The 24,534-nt window shown below is 51.7% G+C and overlaps 12 protein-coding genes across 12 annotated transcripts; 6 read left to right on the top strand and 6 right to left on the bottom strand.

Annotated features, from left to right (window-relative positions):
- Positions 1-75: 75 nt before the first annotated feature.
- BDV17DRAFT_293623 (chitobiosyldiphosphodolichol beta-1,4 mannosyltransferase) lies at positions 76-1,564 on the top strand (the record flags this gene model as incomplete). Its single annotated transcript, XM_073762654.1, has 3 exons — positions 76-313; positions 365-561; positions 617-1,564. 3 exons carry the CDS (start codon positions 76-78, stop codon positions 1,562-1,564), a joined length of 1,383 nt encoding a protein of 460 aa, XP_073613246.1.
- A 41-nt stretch (positions 1,565-1,605) lies between these two features.
- Positions 1,606-4,070, bottom strand: BDV17DRAFT_299784 (uncharacterized protein; the record flags this gene model as incomplete). Its single annotated transcript, XM_073763949.1, has 4 exons — positions 1,606-2,629; positions 2,682-2,871; positions 2,931-3,908; positions 3,963-4,070. The coding sequence occupies 4 exons, from the start codon at positions 4,068-4,070 to the stop codon at positions 1,869-1,871; spliced, it is 2,037 nt and encodes a 678-aa protein (XP_073613245.1). The 3' UTR covers positions 1,606-1,868.
- A 208-nt stretch (positions 4,071-4,278) lies between these two features.
- Positions 4,279-5,687, top strand: ubc2 (E2 ubiquitin-conjugating protein RAD6). Its single transcript, XM_073758598.1, has 4 exons — positions 4,279-4,640; positions 4,787-4,851; positions 4,904-5,128; positions 5,201-5,687. The coding sequence occupies exons 1-4, from the start codon at positions 4,599-4,601 to the stop codon at positions 5,322-5,324; spliced, it is 456 nt and encodes a 151-aa protein (XP_073613244.1). The 5' UTR covers positions 4,279-4,598; the 3' UTR covers positions 5,325-5,687.
- Positions 5,688-5,805: 118 nt separating this feature from the next.
- On the top strand, positions 5,806-9,723 carry BDV17DRAFT_269781 (putative kinesin family protein (KinA)). The gene is made up of 5 exons (XM_073758597.1): positions 5,806-6,135; positions 6,203-6,234; positions 6,296-6,390; positions 6,464-8,889; positions 8,945-9,723. Exons 1-5 carry the CDS (start codon positions 6,131-6,133, stop codon positions 9,162-9,164), a joined length of 2,778 nt encoding a protein of 925 aa, XP_073613243.1. The 5' UTR covers positions 5,806-6,130; the 3' UTR covers positions 9,165-9,723.
- A 521-nt stretch (positions 9,724-10,244) lies between these two features.
- BDV17DRAFT_283345 (uncharacterized protein) lies at positions 10,245-12,047 on the bottom strand (the record flags this gene model as incomplete). The annotated part of the gene is made up of 2 exons (XM_073760343.1): positions 10,245-11,582; positions 11,997-12,047. 2 exons carry the CDS (start codon positions 12,045-12,047, stop codon positions 10,245-10,247), a joined length of 1,389 nt encoding a protein of 462 aa, XP_073613242.1.
- Positions 12,048-13,089: 1,042 nt separating this feature from the next.
- BDV17DRAFT_283344 (EF-hand domain-containing protein) lies at positions 13,090-14,021 on the bottom strand (the record flags this gene model as incomplete). Its single annotated transcript, XM_073760342.1, has 4 exons — positions 13,090-13,269; positions 13,349-13,644; positions 13,731-13,816; positions 14,011-14,021. The coding sequence occupies 4 exons, from the start codon at positions 14,019-14,021 to the stop codon at positions 13,090-13,092; spliced, it is 573 nt and encodes a 190-aa protein (XP_073613241.1).
- BDV17DRAFT_156771 (uncharacterized protein) lies at positions 13,742-14,605 on the bottom strand. The gene is made up of 2 exons (XM_073754573.1): positions 14,018-14,605; positions 13,742-13,816 (listed from the first exon to the last, which is right to left on the bottom strand). The coding sequence occupies exon 1, from the start codon at positions 14,425-14,427 to the stop codon at positions 14,092-14,094; it is 336 nt and encodes a 111-aa protein (XP_073613240.1). The 5' UTR covers positions 14,428-14,605; the 3' UTR covers positions 13,742-13,816; positions 14,018-14,091.
- On the bottom strand, positions 14,606-17,083 carry BDV17DRAFT_156770 (transmembrane 9 family protein). The gene is made up of 5 exons (XM_073754572.1): positions 16,973-17,083; positions 15,784-16,888; positions 15,394-15,731; positions 14,906-15,341; positions 14,606-14,852 (listed from the first exon to the last, which is right to left on the bottom strand). The coding sequence occupies exons 2-5, from the start codon at positions 16,877-16,879 to the stop codon at positions 14,785-14,787; spliced, it is 1,938 nt and encodes a 645-aa protein (XP_073613239.1). The 5' UTR covers positions 16,880-16,888; positions 16,973-17,083; the 3' UTR covers positions 14,606-14,784.
- Positions 17,084-17,254: 171 nt separating this feature from the next.
- lcp5 (small subunit rRNA maturation protein LCP5) lies at positions 17,255-18,589 on the top strand (the record flags this gene model as incomplete). The annotated part of the gene is made up of 1 exon (XM_073758596.1): positions 17,255-18,589. The coding sequence occupies one exon, from the start codon at positions 17,258-17,260 to the stop codon at positions 18,419-18,421; it is 1,164 nt and encodes a 387-aa protein (XP_073613238.1). The 3' UTR covers positions 18,422-18,589.
- Positions 18,590-18,672: 83 nt separating this feature from the next.
- BDV17DRAFT_269771 (uncharacterized protein) lies at positions 18,673-19,721 on the top strand. The gene is made up of 3 exons (XM_073758595.1): positions 18,673-18,775; positions 18,959-19,171; positions 19,260-19,721. Exons 1-3 carry the CDS (start codon positions 18,763-18,765, stop codon positions 19,685-19,687), a joined length of 654 nt encoding a protein of 217 aa, XP_073613237.1. The 5' UTR covers positions 18,673-18,762; the 3' UTR covers positions 19,688-19,721.
- BDV17DRAFT_269769 (uncharacterized protein) lies at positions 19,722-21,651 on the bottom strand. The gene is made up of 2 exons (XM_073758594.1): positions 21,180-21,651; positions 19,722-21,131 (listed from the first exon to the last, which is right to left on the bottom strand). The coding sequence occupies exons 1-2, from the start codon at positions 21,465-21,467 to the stop codon at positions 19,860-19,862; spliced, it is 1,560 nt and encodes a 519-aa protein (XP_073613236.1). The 5' UTR covers positions 21,468-21,651; the 3' UTR covers positions 19,722-19,859.
- Positions 21,652-22,419: 768 nt separating this feature from the next.
- On the top strand, positions 22,420-24,440 carry BDV17DRAFT_283340 (uncharacterized protein; the record flags this gene model as incomplete). Its single annotated transcript, XM_073760341.1, has 3 exons — positions 22,420-22,760; positions 22,833-23,163; positions 23,211-24,440. 3 exons carry the CDS (start codon positions 22,420-22,422, stop codon positions 24,438-24,440), a joined length of 1,902 nt encoding a protein of 633 aa, XP_073613235.1.
- Between the last annotated feature and the right edge of the window lie 94 nt (positions 24,441-24,534).

The raw sequence follows: 24,534 nt of genomic DNA, 5'->3' as shown, positions 1-24,534 counted from the left end.
CCCAGCCTTCGACTGCCTTATGATGTCAATTCACCTCGATTCAATCCCCTCCATAGCTTGCGGTCGCCCCTCATCATGATCGAATTCGTTGTTGAAGTCGCCTTCTATATCTCGACAATTGTGACATTGTTAATATTCATGCTACCATCGCAACATGAACCCAAACGTCGCGAGAGCAGTGATGGTTCCGGTGAACCAAAAACAACCGCGCAGGTCCTTGTCCTTGGGGACATCGGCCGCAGTCCCCGCATGCAATATCATGCACTGAGCATTGCTCGCGGCGGCGGCCAGGTGGATATTATTGGATACCATGGTAAGTTCGTCATGCCCTTTCAGTGTTCAATTCTCACGCATGATGTCGCAGAGTCCGAAGTTCATCCCGATATCTCCTCTCATCCCCGGGTCTCGATCGTGCCGATTCCCCCTCATCCGCCCGCTCTACAAACAAGCAACAAGTTTCTTTTCCTGCTCTTCGGGCCCTTGAAAGTGGTCTTTCAGGTTATCTCTGTATGGTGGATGCTAGCATACCGCACAAAACCTGCGAAATGGCTTCTCGTCCAGGTTCGTCACTCAGCCCATCTATATTGTTTCAATCGTCTCATGAAATGTGCCGCAGAACCCGCCGTCCATTCCGACATTAGCTATAGCATCGCTTGTCTGTTTTCTCCGACAAACCAGACTGGTCATCGACTGGCATAACTTTGGGTATACTATATTGGCGTTGAAATTGGGAGATAATCATCCCCTCGTCAAAGTTTCTAGGTGGTACGAGAAAGTATTCTGCAGGTCCGCCGTTGCGCACTTGTGTGTAACCAAGGCCATGGCATCCGTACTGAAAGAGGAATTCAGTCTCGAGGCGCCAATTCTGCCGTTGCATGATCGCCCGGCAAATCATTTTCAACCAATCTTAGACGCGCGAGAGCGCGACACGTTCCTCTTATCACTGCCCGAAGCGGCACCTCTGCTCAGCCAAATAACAGAAGGGACTGCCAAGGTGATAGTTAGTTCGACATCTTGGACACCGGACGAAGATTTCTCGTTGCTCATTGATGCTCTATGTCGTTACTCTGAAGTATCAAACACATCCAACCCACAACTACCGGCGGTCCTTGCCATCATAACTGGGAAAGGCCCTCAGCGTGACATGTATATGAAGCGGATATCTAACCTACAAAGAGACGGTAAACTGAGCAACGTCACCATCTGCACTGCGTGGTTGAGTACAGGTGACTACGCACGATTGCTGGCTTCTGCCTCGCTAGGTGTCAGCTTGCACACCAGCAGCAGTGGCGTTGATCTACCGATGAAGGTTGTTGATATGTTTGGGTCTGGGTTGCCCGTGGTTGGTTGGAGCAAGTTCGAAGCGTGGCCTGAGTTGGTCACCGATGATGTCAACGGCAAAGGCTTCGGAAGCTCTGATGAACTGGCTGACCAGCTGATTGACCTTCTCGGAAACACAAGTAAACTGGAAAAGCTTCGCGAGGGTGCGCGAGATGCAAGCTCGTACCGCTGGGATGACGAGTGGAATCCGGTCGCCGGAAAGCTGTTTGAGCTTGTTCAATGACGCTAGGATATAGATATATCGTACGCTGAAAGCGCAAAGGTCGGGCGGGCATTTGCTTTCAAGAGCACATGGGCTGGAGATATCAAGAACGAAACTTTCCGTTGCAATATACGCAGGTATCGAAGACGTCTGTTAGACTCGTGCAAGTCTCTTGAATGTCTCGTTGCCCCGCGAGACCAACGAGGTCCTCGTCAATATATTCGTTCTCGCACTTGGGACAGAACTTCGAGACTCCAGGGTCTTGGATTGCCAAGAATGTCAGATTACATCGCACTAATTGCGCCATTAGCAAGGTCAAACTCACTCACACTGCCTGCAGTGTCATACCGAATACATGGCCAGTCACACACTGTGCTTCCTGGGCCGAGTACCAAACGATACCAGCGTCGCAAACCTCGCATTTTTCAAAGATGTCTCCCCCAGATGCATCCAGTGTATCTGCAGATTTAGCCTCAATGCTACTACCGGGCTCAGAGCATTTTGCGATCTCCTCTGTCAAGTCCACTTGGTTACTCGCCGCAAGTTTCTCCAGAACCTCCTTAGCCTTGCCAAGTAGCCCGGCATTTTGTGACTGCACGATTGCACAGCAAGCCGCAGCATAGAGGACCTTCGGAGATAGCGCCTTCTTGGTGCCAGCATGGTCCCCAAATATGTACTGTAAAACGACGTCACGACGCTCATCCAGGACTTCAGTCGAACTCGTCGGGTTTGCGCGCAGGAAAGGCACTCGCTCAAAATCCGTTTCCTGCCCGTCGGCAGTGGAGAATACAACCGTTAGTCGGTCCTCTGCCTGGGTACGATACTCAACGATATCACCAGGATGCTGCGTTACAACGGCGACAACGAGCCCTTGGACAGACGCGAGGCCCCAAACTCGTGACACCGCTAGGCCTCCAAGGTCTCGGTCAATGTCGAATCGTTCTCTGAGGTCGTCTACTTGGTCATTCCAGGGAGCTGGAGATGGCGCGTCTGTGCCATTTAATGGCTTGCTTGCTGCGTAGCCGCCGGCTGTACCGAAATGTAATATCGGTGTCTCGGATTCAGGGTCAATTGCAATTGTCATTCCTGTTCAATGAGCGCGGTTCTTGGCTAGACTTGTGCTTCGAGTAAAACGTACCGCTTATCCTCTCCAAATGCGCTACCTTTGATGAGGTTATTCCATTCGTTGGCTCAACCGTTATTGGGTAATGGTGCACTCGCGCATCGCTGTTTTTGGTCTTCCCTCCTCTGTATGCATTTTCCGATAGTTCTATAACCGCCAGACCAGCTGTCGCACCGACTGCCATAGACACCCTGCCGCAATTTACCTGAAAGGCAAGTTAGGAGATTCAAAGAATTCTTGGGTACCCGGAGGGGAATCGCCTACCCGCGCCCACTGAATTGGGCCAGTGAGCGTACTGTTGTCTAGGTTCGTAGCAAGAACTGCGCTAGCTTCTGTTGCATCGAAGGCAAGATCGTAGGGATGCTCCTCGTCGTGGTCACGCATCCGCGGTTCTAAATCGACGCTCAGTCTCACTACCCGGAGCTTCGTCCCTTGTATACCAGCCACATTGAGGGTTGCAGACACGCGTCCACCATTCAACTCTTTCTCTTGAGGCTGATACAGCCACGGGCCACTTGCTAGAGATAACGTGCGGACGTGAGATCGAACTGCGGAAGAGAAGAGCGAGCCGGATCGGACGACCTCATCGTACCCTGTTGAGGGAGGTAGAGGAACAGCGGATACGGCATCTATACGCAATTCCTGTTCAGATTCTTGCTCAGCCTTCGGTCTTTGGAGCTGCAAGAAAATCATTTCATTATCCTCGTTAGTCACAGCAAGCAACGGGGACCCCCATCGGCTTTCAGGGCCCGGGTACTCCTGATCCTTGGCAGGTAACTTGAGAGGCGGCGTCCACGTAAACGAACGAATATTAGTCTTGCGCAGTTGCGGCGACTTATCCTCGACGTCCCTGCGGAAGAAGCTTGAGCTGCGCGACTCTAGGACGTCGTTCTCAATGCTCTCGCGGAAGAATTCTCCCAAAGCCTTGTTGACAATGGCTATCCGAGACCATTTCCCGGTACCGCTAGCAAGGGCATAGAGTGAAAGAACCATGTTCGTCGTCAGAACGGCCAATACGCTGCGCCTGTACTTGGCAAGGCCCGGTGGTGACCAGGCAACGCCCACAACTGTGCTCATCGACTGCTCCGCTCCTACTGAGAAGTGGTCTCGGGCTTGCGGGAACATGATGGGCCATTCATTGATGGTGAAGACATTGACGCGGAAGCGGGTACGGTGCCAGTTTGTACTTGGGAAATGGGAAGTCGTGCCATTTGTTTCTTTATTGGACGGCACTTTGGGCGTCTAAGTGGGTTAGCTGTTGTGTATCTCCCGCAGGAATTCTAGCCACACACGCACCAGTACTTGGACATATTCGCCAGTGGCAATCGCAAGTTCTCCATCCTCTGACCAGGCGATGCAGTTGTAGGAAGACGGAAATACTTGTAGTTCGATGGGCTCCAGCATGGCTTACTTGAGGGGCAGCTGTGCTTATCTCCTCCCATGCCCTGCCGGATACTGATGTCTGGGAGATAGCAATCCAGATATTGTATCTTTGAGCGAGAATCCCTTCAAGAATCTATCAACGAGAACATAAGGAAGTTGACTGGAGGCCATTGTTGAGCTGTTTTGGGTTAGAGGATAGAGCACTGTCACATGACTTGACCTTTTTCCTTCGAGGCAGTTTCTCCTTTGAGTGGGTTGATCCGACAAAGCCGAGGCGAGGCAAGGCTTCCTTAGCGCCATTTCAATGAGGCATCGATATCGGCCTTAAAAGCGGTCCCCTCCCGAGTCCCGCGCTATCAGACCGACCCTCGTGCTCTCCTCTCACTCTTCCATTACATCTCTCGCCTTTTCATCTGTGGTTTCGCAGCTTTCTCTGTCGGAAAGTTATTAAACCAGGCTCGATATCTGCCGTCGGAATTGCACGGCCGATTGTTCTATTTCCTTGAATCTTGCCCGCATTCTTGGATCTTCCCTCAAGACCCCGCCACTATGTCTACCTCCGCACGCCGCCGTCTCATGCGTGACTTTAAGGTACGTGCTCTCAGACGTTCATCGGGATCCTTCAGACCTTGGTCGCTCGAACCATCGGTTTCTAGGCGTCTCTTTGCCTCTTTCCGTTCTTCGTCCTGCCAGCTCACCCGGAATGTCCTTCAGCTAACCACCCTTCACTTTTCTAGCGCATGCAAACCGATCCGCCAGCGGGAGTCTCAGCATCTCCAGTCGCCGATAACGTGATGACCTGGTAAGTCAAGGGTCATCAGTGGGTTGAGCGGTCTCTAACGATATCATCACAGGAACGCCGTCATTATCGGTCCCGCTGATACCCCGTTCGAGGATGGAACATTCCGGCTCGTCATGCATTTCGAAGAACAATATCCCAACAAGCCTCCGGGCGTCAAGTTTATCAGTCAAATGTTCCACCCGAACGTTTATGGTACCGGAGAGCTTTGCCTCGATATTCTACAAAACCGTTGGAGCCCGACGTATGACGTTGCGGCCATCCTCACCAGTATCCAGAGGTAAGGCCCCATAGCGTCAGCCGCCGCTGGTGGCAAACCGATTGTGCGTTCTGACCATTTCGTTCTCGATAGTTTACTAAATGACCCGAACACGTCATCGCCGGCGAACGTGGAAGCATCGAACCTCTACAAGGACAACCGCAAAGAGTACGTCAAGCGCGTGCGCGAAACTGTCGAGAAGAGTTGGGACGAGTAGATTCGCCAGGGTGGGGGCCTCTAGGCCATGCGGTGTGTCTCAGACCTCAGCAGCATCTTGGAACCAAGCCATTGGGACGACTTGTCAATCTCAGGGCAGAGGAAGAATGCTGCCCCGGATTCTAGGGGCTACACACTCTCTGATGACATGCACAGCGCGGGGTTATGGCGCCTGGTAATGAATGTTTTCCGGTTATGGATAGCTGCATGATTTATTAGTATGTTGTTTTGTTGCTTGCATAATGCATAAAATTCCCCATTTGTTATATGTCACCTGCTGTTATATTATATATGTCACACATGGGTATTTTCGTCTGCATGAACTAGCTCTGTAGAGTAGAAATACGGAACTCACCTGTCATGCCGCATTCCATATTGCGTAGTGTCGCGTAGAGTACGTGATGCGGGTGGAGGGACGCCAAGAAGGACTCTAACGGGTGTCGAAACTGACTCTTTGACCACACCGTTTCTACACCACCGTTTTTCTCCACGCCCGTGGCCTCTCTGCCCGTCACTTCCCCCCAAATTGAGTCCAACTTCCTCCGACTCTCTCGGGCTTCTTCTTCTTCTTCCAATCCCCCCTCTTGTCCAGGTGTTCCTGCCACGACCGCATTGCATACTGTTCGGTCGGCACGTGGACCCCTGACCCAAACAACGCCGCCCACTAAAGCAGTCACTCAAACAGCTCGTCCCTCGCCGGCCCCTGTTGGTTTGAGCGAAATCTTCGGTTTACTCGCCTCCTGTCGGGGCCTCGCGTGTCCCTGATTTCTTCTTTATAGCCTTATCGACTTCAGGGCAGTGCGAAATATGGCGTGAGTCTTGCCCGCTTCACCGCACCGTTATCATTGGATGTGAACTGATAGATCCGGGGAATGACAGGTCCAGCTCCAACCCCTCCAACACCATTAAGGGTGCGTGACTCCCACATCTCGGACGATCTAGTGCGACCGTTTCGTTCTAACAAATGTACAGTGGTTGCGAGATTCCGACCTCAAAACAAGGTCGAGTTGGGATCCGGTGGACAGCCCATTGTCGAGTTCGAAAATGAGGAGACATGTTCTCTCAACGTGAGTCCGCCATGACTTTAAACATACTGATGGGTATCGTGACCGAGCAGATGCTGAGATCAGCTTATAACAGTCAAAAGAGGCCTCCGGGTCGTTCACCTTCGACCGTGTATTTCCGATGGACTCCAAGCAGACCGACGTCTTCAATTTCTCGATCGCGCCCACTGTGGATGACATTCTGAATGGATATAACGGAACTGTCTTTGCGTACGGTCAGACCGGTGCCGGAAAGTCGTATACCATGATGGGTTCGGATATCGACGACGAAGTGGGCAAGGGTATCATTCCACGTATCGTGGAACAGATCTTCGCCAGCATCCTTACGAGTCCAAGCAACATCGAGTATACCGTCCGGGTGAGCTACATGGAAATTTACATGGAGCGTATTCGGGATCTTCTGGTGCCGCAAAACGACAACCTTCCCGTCCACGAGGAGAAGTCGAGGGGTGTTTACGTGAAAGGTCTTCTTGAAGTCTACGTCTCTAGTGTACAAGAAGTCTACGAGGTTATGCGACGTGGTGGGAACTCGAGAGCGGTTGCTGCGACCAACATGAACCAGGAATCGTCCCGATCACATTCAATTTTCGTCATCACGGTTACCCAAAAGAATTTGGAGACGGGTTCCGCGAAGAGTGGTCAGCTATTCTTGGTTGATTTGGCTGGTAGTGAAAAGGTTGGGAAAACTGGAGCTAGCGGTCAGACTCTTGAGGAAGCGAAGAAGATCAACAAGAGTTTGAGTGCTCTTGGAATGGTCATTAACGCGCTTACGGACGGGAAATCGACCCACATCCCGTACCGTGACTCCAAACTTACACGAATCTTGCAGGAGAGTTTGGGGGGTAACTCGCGAACGACGCTGATTATCAATTGCTCGCCTAGCAGCTACAACGATGCCGAAACAGTTTCAACCCTGCGGTTCGGTGTGCGAGCGAAGGCGATCAAGAACAAGGCGAAGGTTAATGCAGAGCTGAGCCCTGCGGAACTGAAGCAATTACTCCGCAGAGCGCAGAGCCAGGTCACGAATTTCGAGACCTACATCTCCGCTCTTGAGACTGAGGTTACATCTTGGCGAAGTGGTGAAGCAGTTCCCAAGGATAGATGGACACCCGCCAGAGGCACCGAAGCCGTCGGTGCCGCGAAGGCTGAGGCTCGTGGCCCGCGACCTAGTACGCCTTCCCGTCTACAGGATGTCTCACGGTCTGAAACTCCCCGCCCAGACTCTCGCATGGGCGACCGCTCAAGCACGCCGAGCATTGTTCTCGAGAAGGATGAGAGGGAGGAATTCCTCAGACGCGAGAACGAGCTTCAAGACCAGGTTGCCGAGAAGGAAACTCACATCGCCAATGTCGAGAGGGGCTTGCGTGAGGCAAGGGAGGAGTTGAGAAGCCTCAAGGAGAACTCTGCCCGCTCGGGCAAGGATAATGACAAACTCAACACCGAGGTCAACGAACTTCGGATGAACCTTGAAAAGGTGTCCTACGAGAGCAAGGAAGCTGCTATCACCATGGACAGCCTCCGGGAGGCCAACTCTGAGTTGACCGCAGAGCTGGACGAAGTGAAGCAACAACTTCTCGACGTCAGGATGAAGGCGAAGGAGACTACCGCAGCCCTTGACGAGAAAGAGAAGAAGAAGGCCGAGAAAATGGCTAAGATGATGGCCGGCTTTGACCTCGGCGGTGAGGTATTCTCCGATAATGAGCGCAAGCTCCAGAGCCTTATTCAACGCGTCGATGCTTTACATCAAGTCAGCGAGACTGGCGAGGTCATCGCTCCTGACGACCTTCTAGAACTCCGCGCCAGTCTTTTGGGGACGCAAGGGTTCATCCGCCAGGCGGAACTGACAATGAACGACCGAAGTGAACTGAACGTGCTGCAGGACAGCCGCAGAGTGGAGCTCGAGCAGAAGCTGGCTAACCTCGAGCAGGAATATGAGGGTCTTTTGGCCCGCAATCTGGGAGAGGATGATCTAGCAGAGATCAAGGAACGATTAGAGAAGGTGTACATTACCAAGAAGGACGCCGAGCTGGCAGCTGCCTCAGAGCTCCAACAGGAACTGACACGCAAGGATGAGGAGCTCACGAAGCTACAGAGCTCCCTTGCAGATTCCCAGTCACGAGGAACGACCAACGGTGCTGCCAGCAAGAGCCTGCAGCAGCAGATCGCCGAGTTCGACGCGATGAAGAAGTCCTTGATGCGCGACTTGCAAAACCGCTGCGAGCGGGTGGTAGAGCTTGAGATTTCCCTTGATGACGCTCGCGAGCAATACAATAACGTGCTCCGCTCATCCAACAACCGGGCTCAGCAGAAGAAGATGGCATTCCTCGAGCGCAACCTCGAGCAGCTTACGCACGTCCAGAGGCAGCTCGTGGAGCAAAACAGCAGCCTGAAGAAGGAAGTCGCCATCGCAGAGCGCAAGCTCATCGCCAGAAACGAACGGATAGCAAGCTTGGAAGCCCTGCTCCAGGAGAGCCAGGAGAAACTCACCCAAGCCAACCATCGGTATGACCGTCCCTCCTTTCGCTCAGAGATGTCTAAAATGCTAACCCGACCACAGGTTCGAAGCCCAACTCACAGCAGTGAAAGAGCGTCTCGAGGCCGCTAAGCAAGGCTCAACGAAAGGCCTTCCGAGCATGGACAGCAACGGCGGTTTCAGCTTCGCCGGCTCGCGCATCGCGAAGCCTCTCCGTGGTGGCGGAGGAGGGAACGAGCCTGTTGCAGCCGTGCAGTCCCAGGACACAGGGAAGCGCACAAGTTGGTTTTTTGATAGACGATGATCCACGAATTCCCGTTTTTCTCTTCTGCTGCCTCTTTTATCCCATTCCTGCAGATATTTAGATGAGATGGAACAAACAACGAATTTCAAGTGACTCAGACCCAAACCCCAAGTACACAGCTGGAAATGCTCATGTTATTATTCTCTTTCTTTTCTTTCACCTTCATTTCTTATCACAGTGTGGACCGATTGGCGCTTTTTAAAAGGCGGGGATATCCTATGCAGTATGATATGCAATTGCATGCTTCAGTTTCAGTTTCAGTTTCTTTGGTGCTGGTGGTAGTTACAATACCTAGTTGGTGGACCAGATGCGCTTTTCGTTTTATCACCCTTTTCGTCAATGCCCATTTGCTTCTACCTCTACTTCCCGTGCGTCCCTATTCGGATATACTAAGACGTCACGATGCGCTTCCGGTGTTGATACATACTCCTAATTCCTTTACCATGAACGAGTGCCATGTCTACTACGGAAGATCGGTCAGCCAGTGCCAATCACGCAAATACCCTTCCTACCCTGTGCCTCAGGGTGAGCATGAATGATAAACAGCACGCAATCGCAATCGCAATCGCAATCGTAATCTTGATTTCTAGTGAGTGCAACTAGTAGAACAGCCGCCAGCTAGAGACACTTAAGGTTATTCAGCAGGCGAAGAGGTTAAAGTATATATTCTATTTTTCTTAATTCTCCTTTTGATGTCATATATGTGTGAAAAGCGAGCGGGGTTTGTACAGGGATGGTAGCAGAAATATATATGCATGGTAGATAGACCAGTAACCTCGGATTTCGCACAATAGCTGTCATCACTCCGTATGAACGTGGGTATCAAATCAAATCCAAAAGGGGAAAAGTATGTACAAGAAAGGTAAAAAGATGTGGGGGCCTCGGGGGAAATCGAAGATGATGTAATGAGAATGTGAGATACCATAAATAGCCAGCAATGCAAAGGGGGAAACATGAGAAGCATTCGTCGCCAAAGTCGAACCCGCCGATCAAAACTCCCGCTTTTAGCGCCCGTAATTCATGCAAGATGTATATGATATATACGTATATTGTTAATGCCGTGGGGTGAACCCAAGTCAGTCATCCAACTAGACAGATATGGACCGCCTCGAGTCCCATCGTCGAAATGATGCGGTCCATCCAATCGGTCGTGGGCGGCTCTTTCGTCTTCTCTGTGATTAACGACTGCACGACGATGTTTGGCCGGCCGGGCGACTTGGGAGGCGTAAGAGGAAGCTTATATTTGGAAACTGATTGTGAAGATTGCGAAGATTGCGAATCTCGAGCCATATCGTTAAGGAGCATAAAGTTGTCAGAGTCAATCGTTGCGCGCTGCTTCGGGTCCATGATCACGATTAGGTAGTTGAGGATGAGGAGGGCTTGTCGGAGCCCGCGAGAGAAGAGTGAGGAGTAGCCCTCGAAGAAGAAATTGGGGACAGGGCCCACAAAGGCATCGTTCTCATCTTGGCCGGACCGGAGCATGGACAGTGAGACTCCGAATTCCGTATATATACCCCGGAGTGCGGCTCGGGCTGCTTGGACATCGTGGAGGAGAGTCGTTTGAACCTTTGCCCGGTCTTTCAACCGTCGGTTCTTCAGTTCTCGTGTTCGTTTCACGTATCCGGGGACTTTTATTACTTCAAGGAACCCACGCTCCACCACGTCGGTATATAATGAGGAGCTTGGCAGCTTCGCGTTCTCGGCGGCGATCTGCTCATTGAGTTCCCGCCATTCAGGCTCTTCCAAGAAACAAGCTTCGCCTTCCAGCAGTGAGGCAGTGATGAGGAAATTCCGATAAACGATGTACATGGCGCGGCCAAACCCTTCCAGATGTGCTTTCGGCCCACGAAGTTTCATGAGCGTTCGAATGCCAGCCGCATGACGCAACCACGCATCTGGACTGCTGCAATTATGTTTCTCGAAAACGGCCAAGGTAATTGCGGTAGCCAGCGCCTCATCAGACTTGGCGGTGCCCTCATTCGCTAATAAATTGGCCAGGCCCCGGAGCGACTTGTGGTATAGAGACTGCGATGCTTCTAGATATCTCGAGTCATTGTGTAGGAAACCAAGATATGCCGCCGTTGACGCTCGTACAGCCCAGTCGAAGCATGAATTCATAGACCCTCCTCTCTTATCCACATATTCGACCCAGTTGACGGGGACTCGTGTTTCTGTAGATCGGAAAAAGCAAGGGAAAGAAGTGAGGATAAAGTTGGTGAAGACCTGCGTCTGTTGAGAGTTGACGGCCTTGACAGCCAAGGAGGGGTTCAAATGATCGTCCATTGAAAGCGAGACTGGCTTGTATTCTGCGCGGGGTGAAAGTCGCGGAGAGGGTCGCGAGGGGAGTTCGACCTTCTGAAGGGACTGGTCGGGAGGCGTGGGCGGAGACGGCGACTTTGACGAGGTAGAGGATGTTGACTGATAGCGCTGGCGTAGAGCAGGAGCTTCGTCTCGAAATTTGAAGACACGGCGGGGAGGTGCGCAAGTGATATTCAGGGCTTGACATCGAGCACAGGGCGATCTCGTATTATTGCACTAGTGAAAGTTAGAGCATGCAACAAAGAGAACATGGCCTGCCATTGATCCGTTGTGTCTAGATCAAGGACAAAGAAAAAAAAACATTGGAACAAGCGACCCCAAAAATGGTACTGCAGTCAGCGCAAAGCTGGTTGAGGCGGGGGAGCTGAAATCCGGGCAGCGATAAGGACTCTGCACTGGGCAGTGTGCAGCTGTCCAGATCAAGCGAGCAACAACAAAGGTATTGTCTGCACAATGCTCTCTCCACAAAAGCTACAGTGGCAGATGCCATTGAGAGAAAAAGGCAATACGAACCTGGAGCTGAGCATCAATACAAGCCTGACAACCGCGCGACACTCCGACCATGCTGGCCGAGGACTAGGCAAAGGGAACCGCAACCAGATCAGGAATCGGTGGACGCAGCAGCATGTCGATGCGTACTCCGTGGGAAAGTAGGCCCGAAGCGGTGCGAGAGGAAGGATTGAAAGGAGGAAAGAGGGAAGAAGATAAGCAATGTGACTTGTTCGAGCGAAGATGAGGAAACAGTGAGGAGTTGGTTGCAAGCGGTGGGGACTCTGGAGACCGCGACCAACAGACCAACAGACCAAAGAACCAGCGGACGATCGGGAGCATTTCCGGGGGCACTTCATCCTTCCACGACCTTATTTGAGTTCGATCGTCGATGGCCTCGACTAGTTGATGTGCGTGCGTGCGATGATTCCAGAAACAATGTCATGATTTCTGACTTTCGAGGTAGAGTCTGCAGGGTCGGAGAAACTGATCGCATGGAGGGAGGAGCAATGCTTGAAGGCTGGGAGCCCGCTTCCTCACGGATCTGCCCGCCTGCCGCTATCAGCAATAAATATGATCTACAGTCACACATCCCTTCTAGGGTCAACGTGCCAGAAAAGAAACTCCGCTGGAACAGGGCAATGTGATGAGAATAAGAAAAAGAAACGAAGAGGTGAGTCTGCAGAAACACGAATATGCAGGTTTTTCTTGGGTTGCAGGATCGCCTGAGCGGGCCCCCTCCTTCCACTGGATGCAACGGTCTGACCGATCCTCTTCTCCCCTGATCTCATCTCACGACTTGGATCGATAAACTTTACAGAGTGCATATTCCTATTCCTGCTTTCTTTTTACAAAAGGTGCTATCCGACAGGTATGGTAAGCTACACCACCACCGACCAAGGGCATATGTACCAATCAGAACCCGGCCGATGCGGCTGTTGGGGAAATGGGAATCCTAGAGAAACAATAATGATGGACAAAAGGCGGGCAAAAGAAAAGGGACAATGATATGATAGACACAAGATCGTAGATATGAGAGCGCCGAGTTCGCCAATAACAAGATAAGAGATCGCCAGCCTGGAGCAAAGGAACGGACCTGATCAATGCAATCAATCAATCATACCAGCCCATCATACAGCGACAACGCACTGACAATCGTCTCGTCGCGCTTGCTCCCTTCTTTGAATTCTTCCATGTCCAGGCTGCCGTTCTCATCCTTGTCCATCATGCGGAAGATCTTGCGGACTCGTTTCTCCGGTGTGTCCTCGTCCTCGGGGAGTTTCACCATTGAGCCAACCTGAGCATTCCCGTTAGTAAGCGCCCTGCGCGCAATGCCGGAACCGAGGCTGCAAAGGGCAGAGGGAACGGTAACATACCATCTTGTAGATCGCCTCAACAATCGATAGCATCTCGTCGTACGTAATCTTCCCATCACCGTCAATATCATAGAGTTGGAAGGCCCAGTCCAGCTTGTCTTCCATCCTCCCACGCGAGGTGACCGATAGTGCGCAGATGAACTCTTTGAAATCGATCATGCCGCTGTTATCTGAATCGAACACCCGGAATACATAGTTCGCAAACGACGAGGGATCGCCAAATGGGAAGAATTTCCGATAGATATCCTGGAACTCCTCCTTTGTCAATTGTCCGGACGGGCAGTCCTTCAGGAAACCTGGTATGACGTAGATGTCAGTAACCATCTTTTACGCCCTTATAGTCTCTCTGTCCGTCTTATGCTTTCCCGCAGGCCTCACATACCCTTATACCATTGTTGCAGCTCCTTCTTATCGAAATGCGTTGCCCGCTGTAGCTCCTCGAGCTGGGTAGGGGATAACTTCGACTGTCTAGTGCGGAGACAAAGGCGTTAGTCAAGGCAGACGAACATAGAAGCATCCATATAATAAGCAAAGAGCCTAGAGCATCCCTGTGGCAGTGCAAGCCATCGACTTCCCCACACAGTGGTGGCAAGCTTGTCCGTCTGGCAGGGACCGGGGAAGGCGAAGAAGAGCGCGAGCGACCCGAGGTAACAGAAACTTACGACTTGCCCATGATCAATCAAATTCTATGAAGATGTGAATTCGAAGACGATGCGAATCCTTTGTCGAGACAAGGTCCAGACTTAATGAGGCTCACGGTTTAGCATGCGACGGTCGTGTTTGGGTTGGCGACAGGACGCGGAAGCCGCGGGGTAAAGGAAGTCCGGATCGATAAGATGGGCACCGGTCGTCTGGGTGGGAGGGGCTGAGGCTGAGACACAAAGCACGAAGCGAGGGGAGGCTGCGAGCCAGAACGTACAGACAACCACAATCGAATGGTTTGAAATCGAGAAAAGAAACAGTGAATAGATCTGGCCTTCGAATGAGAGGGATGTAGAAGGAATGACGGCACAAGATCTGTGAAGCTTCGAGTCCAGAACCCTGGGAGGCTTGGCAGCCTCAGACTCCATCGATCGCATCGCTAACACCAGCGCTAAACAGCCACCTGGCACTCCCTGAGTCAACTCTATTCGAGCCTGCAGTCCAGACCGTCTGATGATCGGCGGCTTGAATATTTCATGCAGACGGCTCTTCGGGACGGAAAGACAATGCGCTCTAGAAGCCACCGGCCGTGAATGCTATAATATATTGTACAGCTAGCTCCTACTGACACCCTTCTCGAACCCACTTTATATACAGTACTGCAATTACAATAATAGCATGGTCAAAAAGCATTAGGGGAGTAAGAATGCAGGCGAAACGAAAGCGCTCAAAGAACCCCGACATATATTCAGCAACCACGAGCTAAACGCGCAAAACAGTCCAAAGTGAATCATCTAGTCGACCTTGATTGAGCCGTAGATGCGCTGTATGAAGAGCCAGCTGGCGAAGAACCCAATCGAGCCTGGTAGATGATTAGTGAACAGCCAAGGTGACGAAGTTGGGAAGATCACTTACCCGTAAGGATGAAAACGATGAATCCGATTAAGGCGGAGTAGCCCACATACAGCACAGCCCCAATGAGACCGCCAAAGCTGACGCGCGTCGCCCAGAACAGCAAAGCGTTGAGGAAGACATATACACCAGTCATTCCTGCGCCCGCGAACGCCCTCCAGTGCCACCGGTAGTTTTCAGCACAAAGGAGGAAGTAGACCAGCAAGACTGTTGTGGCGGCAGTGGTGACGACCATCAATCCGTAGCACAAGAACAAGAAGCCGAACATGTAGTAGATTTTGTTGATCCAAAGAGACGTCATAATAAAGTACAGCTCCACGAAAATGGCGCCGAAAGGAAGTATACCGGTCAGGAACAGAGACGGCACTGTCTTGAGACTTCCAGTCATGGGCGGGATCTGACGGGGAATTTGGTTTGTCTTCGTGGGTCCCTCAATAACCTATACGACCGTCAACAGGGAAACTGAACAATTAACCCAGAGGAGTACATACCTTTTGTTTGAATCCAATCCAGCTACCGGCGACACTCAGCGGTACGCTAATTACAAACCAGATCAATACGAGGGCCAGCATTGTGCCAAACGGCACGGCGCCACTCGAACCCTTCGCCCACACAAACAGGTTGAGTAGGAAGAAGACACTGAAGATGAATGCCGGGATCAGTACGGGGGTCAAGATGATGTTTCGCTTCCAAGATTCGCCGCCAAAGGCCTTGTAGACCCTAGCTGAGACGTATCCTCCGATGAATCCGAAGAGAGTGTAGATCAGAAGGATCGCAGTGGCCAAGAAGCCGCGGTTAGCAGGCGACAGCAGACCAAACATCGCAAAGACTATGAAGAAGTTAGCAAGAGGTAGGAAGGTACTGTGCTTTGGAAAGCGTACCAACAGTGGCGCCGGTCATCATGAAAAGCTGAGCTCCGTTGCCAACCAGTACACTGAGTAGCAAAGGCGACTTGGGGCAGCGGAAAACATCTCCATGGACCAACTTCCAGCCCGAATCTTCCTGGATACCATCTTCAACGGCAGCGGATGTTCCGTCCAAATCATCTAGGTTAAACGAGTCCAGACGGTTGTACCTAGCAATGTCCTTCTTCAGGGCGCGGACAAGGATCATGCTGACCATTCCGATAAGAAAGACGACGAAGACGGCCGCGTTGATGAGAGAGAACCAATGGATCTTCGGGTACTGAACCTTCAAGTATTTGTCCCATCGAGTTGCCCACGGCGTGGATGACTCGCGCCAGCTCACACTATAAGTCCACGTAACCGCGGTATCAGCATCCTCGTCCAGATAGATAGGGCCTCCCTCGTTGCATGTGGCAGTTCCATCTTCCGAGACGTGAGAACCGCGTCGGGAGCTTGGTTCGACTAGGACGCCGATGACTCGATATTTCTCCTTGTCTCCAACTTTCACCGGATGATAGTCGACCGTAATATCAAAGTGGTTGTGCAGGACAGACTTCTCGCTCTCATCCAGTTCACCGAGGGCAAATCCAGGGGTATAAGCCTGCGGCTCGGTGCCAGGATTCTGCTGAGCGGCTGGCAGCCCGTCTACCAGCCAATTGATGTTATATCCCTGCGCTATCTTCCGGTTGGTAAGCTTGGCACTGCGAGAATCGAAAATCGCCTCCTTGCAAGCCGCTTTGCACTCCTCGTTCTTGCCCATCTTCAATTCGAAAGGTGATGTTTGGATTCTGTCTCCGAACAGAATGCTCCCAAGCGACTCTCGAACATCTTTCGGGCCATTATCTGGGACGCAGAATCGGAACGCTGGGTGATAATAGTCGTAGGAGAATACGGAATGTAATTGCTCGTCTTGCTGTGCTATCCCGGGCGTGAGGTGGTTCACGTAAAGAGGTACGGACTGGCCCTCATCGTATGACGTGGGTGCTACACCTGGAAGATAGAAAGCCGCTGACAGTGTGGGAGCCGTCAAAAGGAGGGTGGTCAAGGGCAAGGACCGCCTGTCGAACCACATGGCGGGTGTCTGCATAATAAAGGTACAGTTAGCTCGAGACAACCGATTCCATCTCTGGCCAGGCTAGGGATAAATCGCGTTAGGTCAACATACAATCTACCGGCACACCGCTAACAGATCGGGATCAGATAAATACAATTTAGTTTAAGGGCTCCCAGATTGCAAGAGAGAGAAAAAGGAGCCCGAGAAAAAGGAGCAAAGAAGTGGTGTTAAATGTGAGAAGCCTAGCGGACACATCGGCAACAGTTCAGCCTTCCAAGGTCAGCCTTGTGCACGTGACATTGATCGCAGATCAGTCTCACGTGCCGATAAGATAGCGTCGAGATTTTTTCCTTCCGCGGACGCAAGAAATTCTGCGACACAGCAGACTACTTGGAAATGGCGTTGGCAGCATCGCAACCGCAGCAGCCGGAGCTGCAAAACATCTCTGACCTACTCGAAAGTCTCACTACATCGCTCTCTTCTACCGGGACGTCGCTACCGAGCAACAAGCGCGATTCACCTGCGGAAGTCTCGATCCTACCTCCGCAAGATGGCATCTCATTACTCGACACCAAGTGCGATCTGCTTCTTTCTTACCTACAAAACCTCGTGTTCTTGATGATCCTGCAATTAAGGGAGCTGCCTTCGAAGAATACCACAGAAGAGAAGGAAGATAACGATTCAACGTCGATTCGAACACAAGTCACCAACAAACTCATCGAATTGCGCACATACCTGGATCGCGGTGTCCGACCACTCGAAGGAAGGCTGAAATACCAGGTGGATAAAGTGATCAAGGCCGCCGAAGAAGCAGAAAGAGCCGAAAAGGGCGCGCAGACCGCCAAGGCGCCGAAATCCAAGTCCCGAGACGAAAGCGAGAGCGAGGAGGCATCCGGATCGGACAATGCTTCCAGTGATGAAGAGGACGAAAGCGACGAGGAAGACATTGACGAAATGGCCTACCGGCCTAATGTCTCCGCGTTCTCGAAGAAGGTGGAACCCGAGGCCAAGATGGACAAGAGTGCGCGAAAGGCCACAAGTGACGGCATCTACCGACCCCCAAAGATTATGCCTACCGCGATGCCCACGACTGAACGCAAGGAGCGCAAGGAACGGCCGACGCGCAGATCGAACGTCATTGACGAATTCGTCAGCAATGAGATGTCCTCTGCGCCGGTTACGCAGCCAAGCATTGGTAGCACGATTGTATCAGGAGGACGGCACACGAAGAGCAGGAAAGAGAGAGAGGAGGAAGCCGAACGGACTCGCTACGAAGAAACCAACTTTGTGCGTCTGGCGGGTGAAAGCAAGAAAGAACGAGCCAAGAAGGCGGCGTCTCGTCGCGCTGAGGGTACATTCGGAGGTGAAGAATGGAGAGATCTCACCCAGGGCGCAGACCGCATTACAAGACTTACGAAGAAAGCCAAGGGAAGCGGCAATGCGTTGGAAAGGAGTCGGAAGCGCAAGCTCACAGGAGACGGGCAACGGGACGACGGTACTGGAATTGGACAGATCTTCGAGAAGCGACAAAAGAAGGTCGGTTCCTGGAAGAAGCAGTAGGCTTTTGTTGGTTGAGTATGTTTTGTTGCATGTTTCTATAGACTACCCTTTGCATGATCAAGTCAAGAATATGCTGTCAGACAATTCCGAAATGATTGAAAACTTCTCAATTGTCTGTGTGATTGTAACCAATTTCGTAAGTCTAACTCTTGGCTGCGTCGAAGAGACAAACTCCTGTTCCTGTAAGCTCCACGGAACCCTCACGTGGGTGTCGCAGTGTCGAGGTGATATCAGCCGCCATGACATCATCTCTCACATCCCCATTCAACCATCACAGTCGCAGTCGTGAGCGCCATTGAACGCCAACGCATACTCCCTCAGAATCAGAACCCACCGACAAGATGGAAGACCCAGGTAAGTACCATATGCCCCATTCGCGCTTCATCTACGCCTACTAGACATCTTCAACACAAAGCCCTACACCATCCTCACCACTCCATCCTCTCTCTCACAGCCACCTAAGAACATCCCAACCATACCTCACTCACCCTCCAGACGCAAATTCAACGCCAAATACTAATAACCATGACTAACCAGCCGCCGAAATCTCAACCGTAATCCACCTTCTAACGCAATCCCCACCCTCCCTCCAAGAAGAAACAATCGAGCGCTTCTTCACGCCCAATGCAGAATTCGCGCATCCGTTCTGTCGCGTCTGGGGATACAATGGCAGCCGCTGGGCCGTGAAGAAGATCTACCAGTGGTATAAGATTATGTCGCCGCATATTGATCTTGAGGTTAGGTCTGTTGGTATGTATCCTGTCCTGTTTTGTGCTTTCCGGTTGTAAGTTGGGAGTAGTGAAGAAGGATCAGCTAATGCTGTTTTTTCGTGAAACAGCGTACGATGAACAAAACCTAAAGCTCTACGTCTCCATGTTCCAGATCTTCTCGATATGGGTTGTACCATTCCACACGGCGCCCGTTTCCCTAACGACAGTGCTAACACTGACAACCGACCCCGGCGAAGAAACGAAAGGGTCAATCGAAGTGGACGGCAAAAAGCGGTACTACATCCAGAAGCAGGAAGACTTGTACCAGACGTCGGAGTTTATCAAGTTCGTTGTGCCGTATGGAGGCGAGCTGCTTGTGCTCATGTGGCATGCCTTCGCGACGCTGTTTTCTATCGTGGGTGTGTTTGCGCTCTGGCCGGTTATGGTTGCGGAGGAGAGGGGGTGGTTTAATGCGGACTATCGCGTTGCGAATCGGGCGAGAGAGGGCGTTATTGATGTTTTGAATAATCATGTGCCGGATTTGAAGATTACTTGAGGGTTATGTGTAGCGGGATATAGTTGGGGAGGGAATATTTTGATGTGCTAGCTAGCGAGTCTATATAGATTAATCACACATTGCTCGTCACATTTGGTTGGTTCTCTAGTTAAGAGAAGTCTGTCATCTTGGTTTTTGGCGGTACACGGGTGTTATGATGCAGACGCAAGAGTTAGGTAGAGTGCTGCTTCCTCAAAGCATTGCGGAACGCTTCCTCCTGCTTCACCACCTCGGCGGGTAGACCTCTCATGATGCCAAACAGGATGAAAGGAGCCCACTTCCACCGGAACGGGTTGACCAGAAGGACGAACACAAACCAGTAGATCAGTTCCGCGTAGGTGAAGAAGTCGAATGCTCCGACGGGCGACAAACGCTTCATGAAGCGGGTAAAGTCAATCCAGGTCCTCATGCGACCCGCAGTAGGGCGCGACAGGGGGTCAACAAGGAACATGAGCAAGAACCGTGTGTAGATACCAATGTGCATGTTTCCCACTGTGCCGATTGCGTTGACGTAGGTACTGTTGTTGGCGCAGACGGTGGGGTACGATGGAGGGAAGACCTGGAGGTACCAGCTAGGCGGGCCGTACGGTTCCTCAAAGCAGTCTTCGGGAAGGAAGGAGAGAGAAGGACGCTTGAAGCCAGTTGCCATGATGATTACCTCGCCTTCGACCACTCGCTCACGGCCAGGGCCGCCTTGAGGAACTCCCTTGCTCCGGTAGTTGAACAAAATGCCCTCTTCCTTCACGGACACGATGTCACCGCGCAGCCAGCGAGCCTTGCCTTCCCGGATCTGGTCAAAGAGCTCACTGTTTGCCATAGGAGTTTGCGTATACAAGCCATCAGAGGGAGCAATATCCTGGAGGTCGCGGTAGAAGAACTTGTGCAAGAGGCTTTCCGGAATCCAAGATAAAAATGTCTCTTGTCCGAAGATGTTCATAGCCAGGAGAGACTGAACCCAGACATTTCTCGGAATGATCCATTTATCGGAACGCGACAGAACATCGATCTCAGCAGCACCAGACTTGACAGCAAACTCCAGGGCCTCAATGGCGCTGGCGCCGCCGCCAATGATGAGCACTTTCTTGCCCTTGACATTCTTGCCGTCTAGTTCTGATGAGTGGTAGATTGAGCCTCCAAAGTTCTCTTGATCAGGTAGCGTGGGCATCTTGGGGTCGCCGCAGACTCCGACGGAAGCAACGACGCCATCGAACAGACCCCATTCCTCTTCATTGTCGTTGATTATCCATTTGCCGGTTCTGGTTTGCTTGACGGACTCAATGTGGGTGTCAAATACGGTGCGATCCTCGAGCTTATACCGCTTCCAAAGATCGATGATCTGGTCCTTGATCTCTTGCTGGGTGGGATAGGCGGCGTCGTAGGACACTGACGGGTGGAATCGGTACATGATACTGTGGATTTGAAGCGACGAGGTCGAGTTGACACGCTATCTACAGTGAGCAACTGTTCGATCAGAAACCTAGGGTAGACTCACGCTCCAAATACCACCGAGGCCCTTCTCCTTCGATCTCTTCTCAAATAGTTGGACGTCAAAGCCATGGCCGACACAGTGCGCTGCTGAGGACACTCCGGTCAGACCGGTTCCGATGATTGCGACCCTCTTCTTGGGAACATTATCAATGATACGGCCGGATGGGGGAGGGCCGGGAGCGAAGATCCAATGGATGAGGTTCTGAAAGATAATATAGAAGAAGGTGAATGTTTGAAGAAAGGGTTGCCTGATGAAGGCCGAAAGAGAAGATTGGGAGCTTGAGTCGGACATGATGCTTTCACATGCAAAGGACGGTTAAGCATAGATGGTGGTGGGGGTGGGATCGCTCAAGATAGGACGTCGCTATTCAATGGCGTCCTGATCGAGAAATGGTTTGAAATTGATGAAGAGGAATAGGTTTTCGAAGCTGAGAGAAAAAAGACAAAAAAGGGTATCGTGAGATGCTATAAGAGCTGGAAACAGGTGAGTGGGAGCACATGGGAGCTTGCCTGGCTGTTGCTCGTTTGGTATGACGTATGCGTGGATCACCCCGACCATAATTACGTCTACAGCTTGTGCACATAGATCTATACCAATCACAATATGGAGGACTGCTGATTCCTGTCCGCCTGGACGTCTAGCCAATGTGCTCCTTCTGCAATATTCTCCGTAGGTAGTGCATGCGTCCATACAGAGCAAATCGGAGTGTGGCTTTGCGACGAGGTATACTCAAAGGGGAAGGAAATATATTTATGCAATTGACCCAGTTCTCAGATTAGAACAGTGATGGAAAATGTACGCCGCGACTCTACCAGGTCAACCACAGACAAGCTCCCTTCTGTTTAATGGGCATATATATCTCTGCAGCTCCATTCCAGATTCAATTCTCAATGCTAGGCATAGGAGCAACGAGATTTCTGACATGTGAACCTGGCGGGCTCTATACGAACCATCCGAATTGGGACTAGCGCCCCGCATGCGGAGGCTTCAGGTTCTCGCCCGCCTTTCTTCCGACCACGAGCTGCTTTGATGATTTGGTCGCGTCTTCAAACCCACCTTCGCCTCTCAGTTGCTCCTGGTCTTCGGCGCTCGGCAGTAATCAAACAACACCGCTGAATATGCGCGAGCTTCGATAATCCTGCCCTTTACTCCATTCGCAAAGTTGGAGCTCCTATGACATTCGCTCGCTCTTGCCCGACACCCTCATTCTTCGCCCAATATTCCGCCTCTTACGGATGATACAATGGCGTTCCAAGGCGATTCCGTCCTCGACCGGTTCCTCACCTCGCTGGCTGAGATAGTGAGGGACCGAGATGGTGCCAAATTTCAAGATTTCTTACAGATAGAACCGCCACTGCCCCAGGTGTACAGTGAGATGGTGAACGAATTGCGGCAAAAATACCCGAACGGATCACCGAAAGAAGCAGACTTGTTGAGGAAATGCGAGGTATTGGTACCCAAGTCCAAAGGGGGCAGCGCATGGACCGCTTTCCCGACATTCATGAAGCTATACTTTTCTTTCCTGCGCGATGTGAACGTCGAGAATCTGCTTGAGACGTACGATATGCTGAAAGGGCTTCTTAAGTAAGTTGTTTACTTCGTTTTGCCAGCTAAAAGTCCATACCTGTCGATTGCTGACTTTATATGTTCCATTAGCCAATGCGTAATAGCACTCGGTGACAGCCAATTCGGTATCGTTGTCCTGCCTACAGTTCTTTACCTATCGAAGGTACTGGCGAAGCTGGCCATGGGCTTAGATCGCCGGCCAGAATTGATAGCACACTTGCTCAGAATGGAGGGTGGTCCTGATCAGGATGAGAGCACAGAGAAGGTCACATTGGTGGAGAAGTCTGCCAACGTGGTCCGAGAAGCGTTCATCAAGTGCCTCACCGACCGCAGCGGTACACCTGGAGTTCACGGAAAGCCTGAGGGCAGAAGGGTTGGGATCTATCTCATGGCCAACCTGTGCCTCAAACTGCTTTTTCAGGTATATTGATTCAGTATGTTTGGGAAAGATAGCTAACAATTTTATAGTGCGGTAAACTTCGAAACGCGGAGCAGATGTTTGCAAGTATCACTGCGCAGTCTCCTCCCCTGAAGTACTTTCCTGCCTCCCAGAGAGTCACATACCTCTACTATCTCGGACGCTACCTGTTTTCCAACAACCTGTTCTTCCCAGCGCAGATTGCATTGCAGTCCGCTTACAATCAATGTCATCACCAAGCAATAAACCAGAAGCGGCTCATTCTGACTTACCTCATCTCTTGCAACATCATACTAGGACGCTTTCCGTCCCTGGTCTTACTGCAACGACCAGAGGCAGAGGGTTTGGCTGACAAGTTCATCCCGCTGTGCCGACTCATAGTTCGTGGAGATTACATCGCTTTCCGAGACCACCTCTCTGTGGACTCAGCAGCGACGGAATGGTTCGCTCGAAAAGGCATCCTACTCCCACTGCGCAACCGATGCGAAATCCTCGTATGGCGCTCGTTTGCGCGGAAAGTTTTCATCATCGGCGGCTTCCATGGCGAGCCACAGGGCCAATCTCAAAGAGGCCCGCCTCCATTCCTATACCTTACCAAACTCGAAACCGCTGTCCGATGGCTACAATCACAGCACCCTTCATCGGCGCCCATGCAAACCACGCCGTTTGCAAACAACCTACGATCTCCACCAAATAATACCCACTACGGCTCACAGATCGTCTCAGTATCCCAAGACGCAGACTTTGTTTTCCCCGACCCCGACATCCGCACCACAAACGGAACCACCCCCGACCCAGCCATCCTCTCAAAATACGCCGACTATCTCTGCCCAGATGGCTTCTTCGACGCAACAGGTCAATGGCAATCAAACCCGACGAAATCCCTCGTCGACGGCACCCCTGACCCAGACTACACCGCCTACGAACTAAACCCCTACGCCGACTTAACCTATCCCGCCCAAGATAACGAAGGCGAACAATCCCCCCTGATGTGCGAAATCGAATCAATCCTCTCCTCTCTCCTAACGCAGGGCCTAATGCGCGGGTACCTAACACATCGGAACCCGCGGTTCGCGATCCCTGGTGCAAGGCTCAGGGGTGCTTTGCCGACGGGGTTCCCGAATGTTTGGCAGACTATCTATGCGCGGGAGTCTGAGGATATGGGCGTTCCGGGGTGGGTTAAGCCGCCGGCGACGATGCCTGGTGCTGTGGCGCTAGGGGGTGGAGGTGGTGGGAGAGTCGTGAATCTTTCTGGGGCGAGGCCGGTTGGGGTTCAGTAATAAGTCAGATTTAAGCGCTTTTATTGAGAAGTAGAGTCTGGAATGCATAAATGAGACAGTATTTTGAATTCCCGAAATCTAAATAGATGTATCA

The sequence above is a fragment of the Aspergillus undulatus genome (assembly GCF_047715775.1).
Source record: "Aspergillus undulatus strain CBS 261.88 unplaced genomic scaffold BDV17scaffold_43, whole genome shotgun sequence".
In the NCBI taxonomy this organism is placed as follows: domain Eukaryota; kingdom Fungi; phylum Ascomycota; class Eurotiomycetes; order Eurotiales; family Aspergillaceae; genus Aspergillus; species Aspergillus undulatus.
The sequence above is the reverse complement of the archived record's forward strand: the minus strand, read 5'-3'. Positions and strand labels throughout refer to the sequence as shown.

Bases quoted from the DNA above. Each gene is read 5' to 3' on its own strand.
- ubc2 (XM_073758598.1), top strand. From the start codon at position 4,599: ATGTCTACCTCCGCACGCCGCCGTCTCATGCGTGACTTTAAG. The intron at 4,852-4,903 runs GTAAGTCAAGGG...ATATCATCACAG, and splicing joins GCCGATAACGTGATGACCTG to GAACGCCGTCATTATCGGTC. The intron at 5,129-5,200 runs GTAAGGCCCCAT...CGTTCTCGATAG, and splicing joins ATCCTCACCAGTATCCAGAG to TTTACTAAATGACCCGAACA.
- BDV17DRAFT_269781 (XM_073758597.1), top strand. The intron at 6,235-6,295 runs GTGCGTGACTCC...ACAAATGTACAG, and splicing joins CCCCTCCAACACCATTAAGG to TGGTTGCGAGATTCCGACCT. The intron at 6,391-6,463 runs GTGAGTCCGCCA...AGCTTATAACAG, and splicing joins AGGAGACATGTTCTCTCAAC to TCAAAAGAGGCCTCCGGGTC.
- BDV17DRAFT_156771 (XM_073754573.1), bottom strand. From the start codon at position 14,427: ATGCGATCGATGGAGTCTGAGGCTGCCAAGCCTCCCAGGGTTCTGGAC.
- BDV17DRAFT_156770 (XM_073754572.1), bottom strand. From the start codon at position 16,879: ATGTGGTTCGACAGGCGGTCCTTGCCCTTGACCACCCTCCTTTTGACG. The intron at 15,732-15,783 runs GTACGCTTTCCA...ACTTCTTCATAG, and splicing joins GATGACCGGCGCCACTGTTG to TCTTTGCGATGTTTGGTCTG. The intron at 15,342-15,393 runs GTATGTACTCCT...ACGGTCGTATAG, and splicing joins GGATTGGATTCAAACAAAAG to GTTATTGAGGGACCCACGAA.
- BDV17DRAFT_269771 (XM_073758595.1), top strand. The intron at 19,172-19,259 runs GTATGTATCCTG...TTCGTGAAACAG, and splicing joins TCTTGAGGTTAGGTCTGTTG to CGTACGATGAACAAAACCTA.
- BDV17DRAFT_269769 (XM_073758594.1), bottom strand. From the start codon at position 21,467: ATGTCCGACTCAAGCTCCCAATCTTCTCTTTCGGCCTTCATCAGGCAA. The intron at 21,132-21,179 runs GTGAGTCTACCC...CACTGTAGATAG, and splicing joins GCCTCGGTGGTATTTGGAGC to CGTGTCAACTCGACCTCGTC.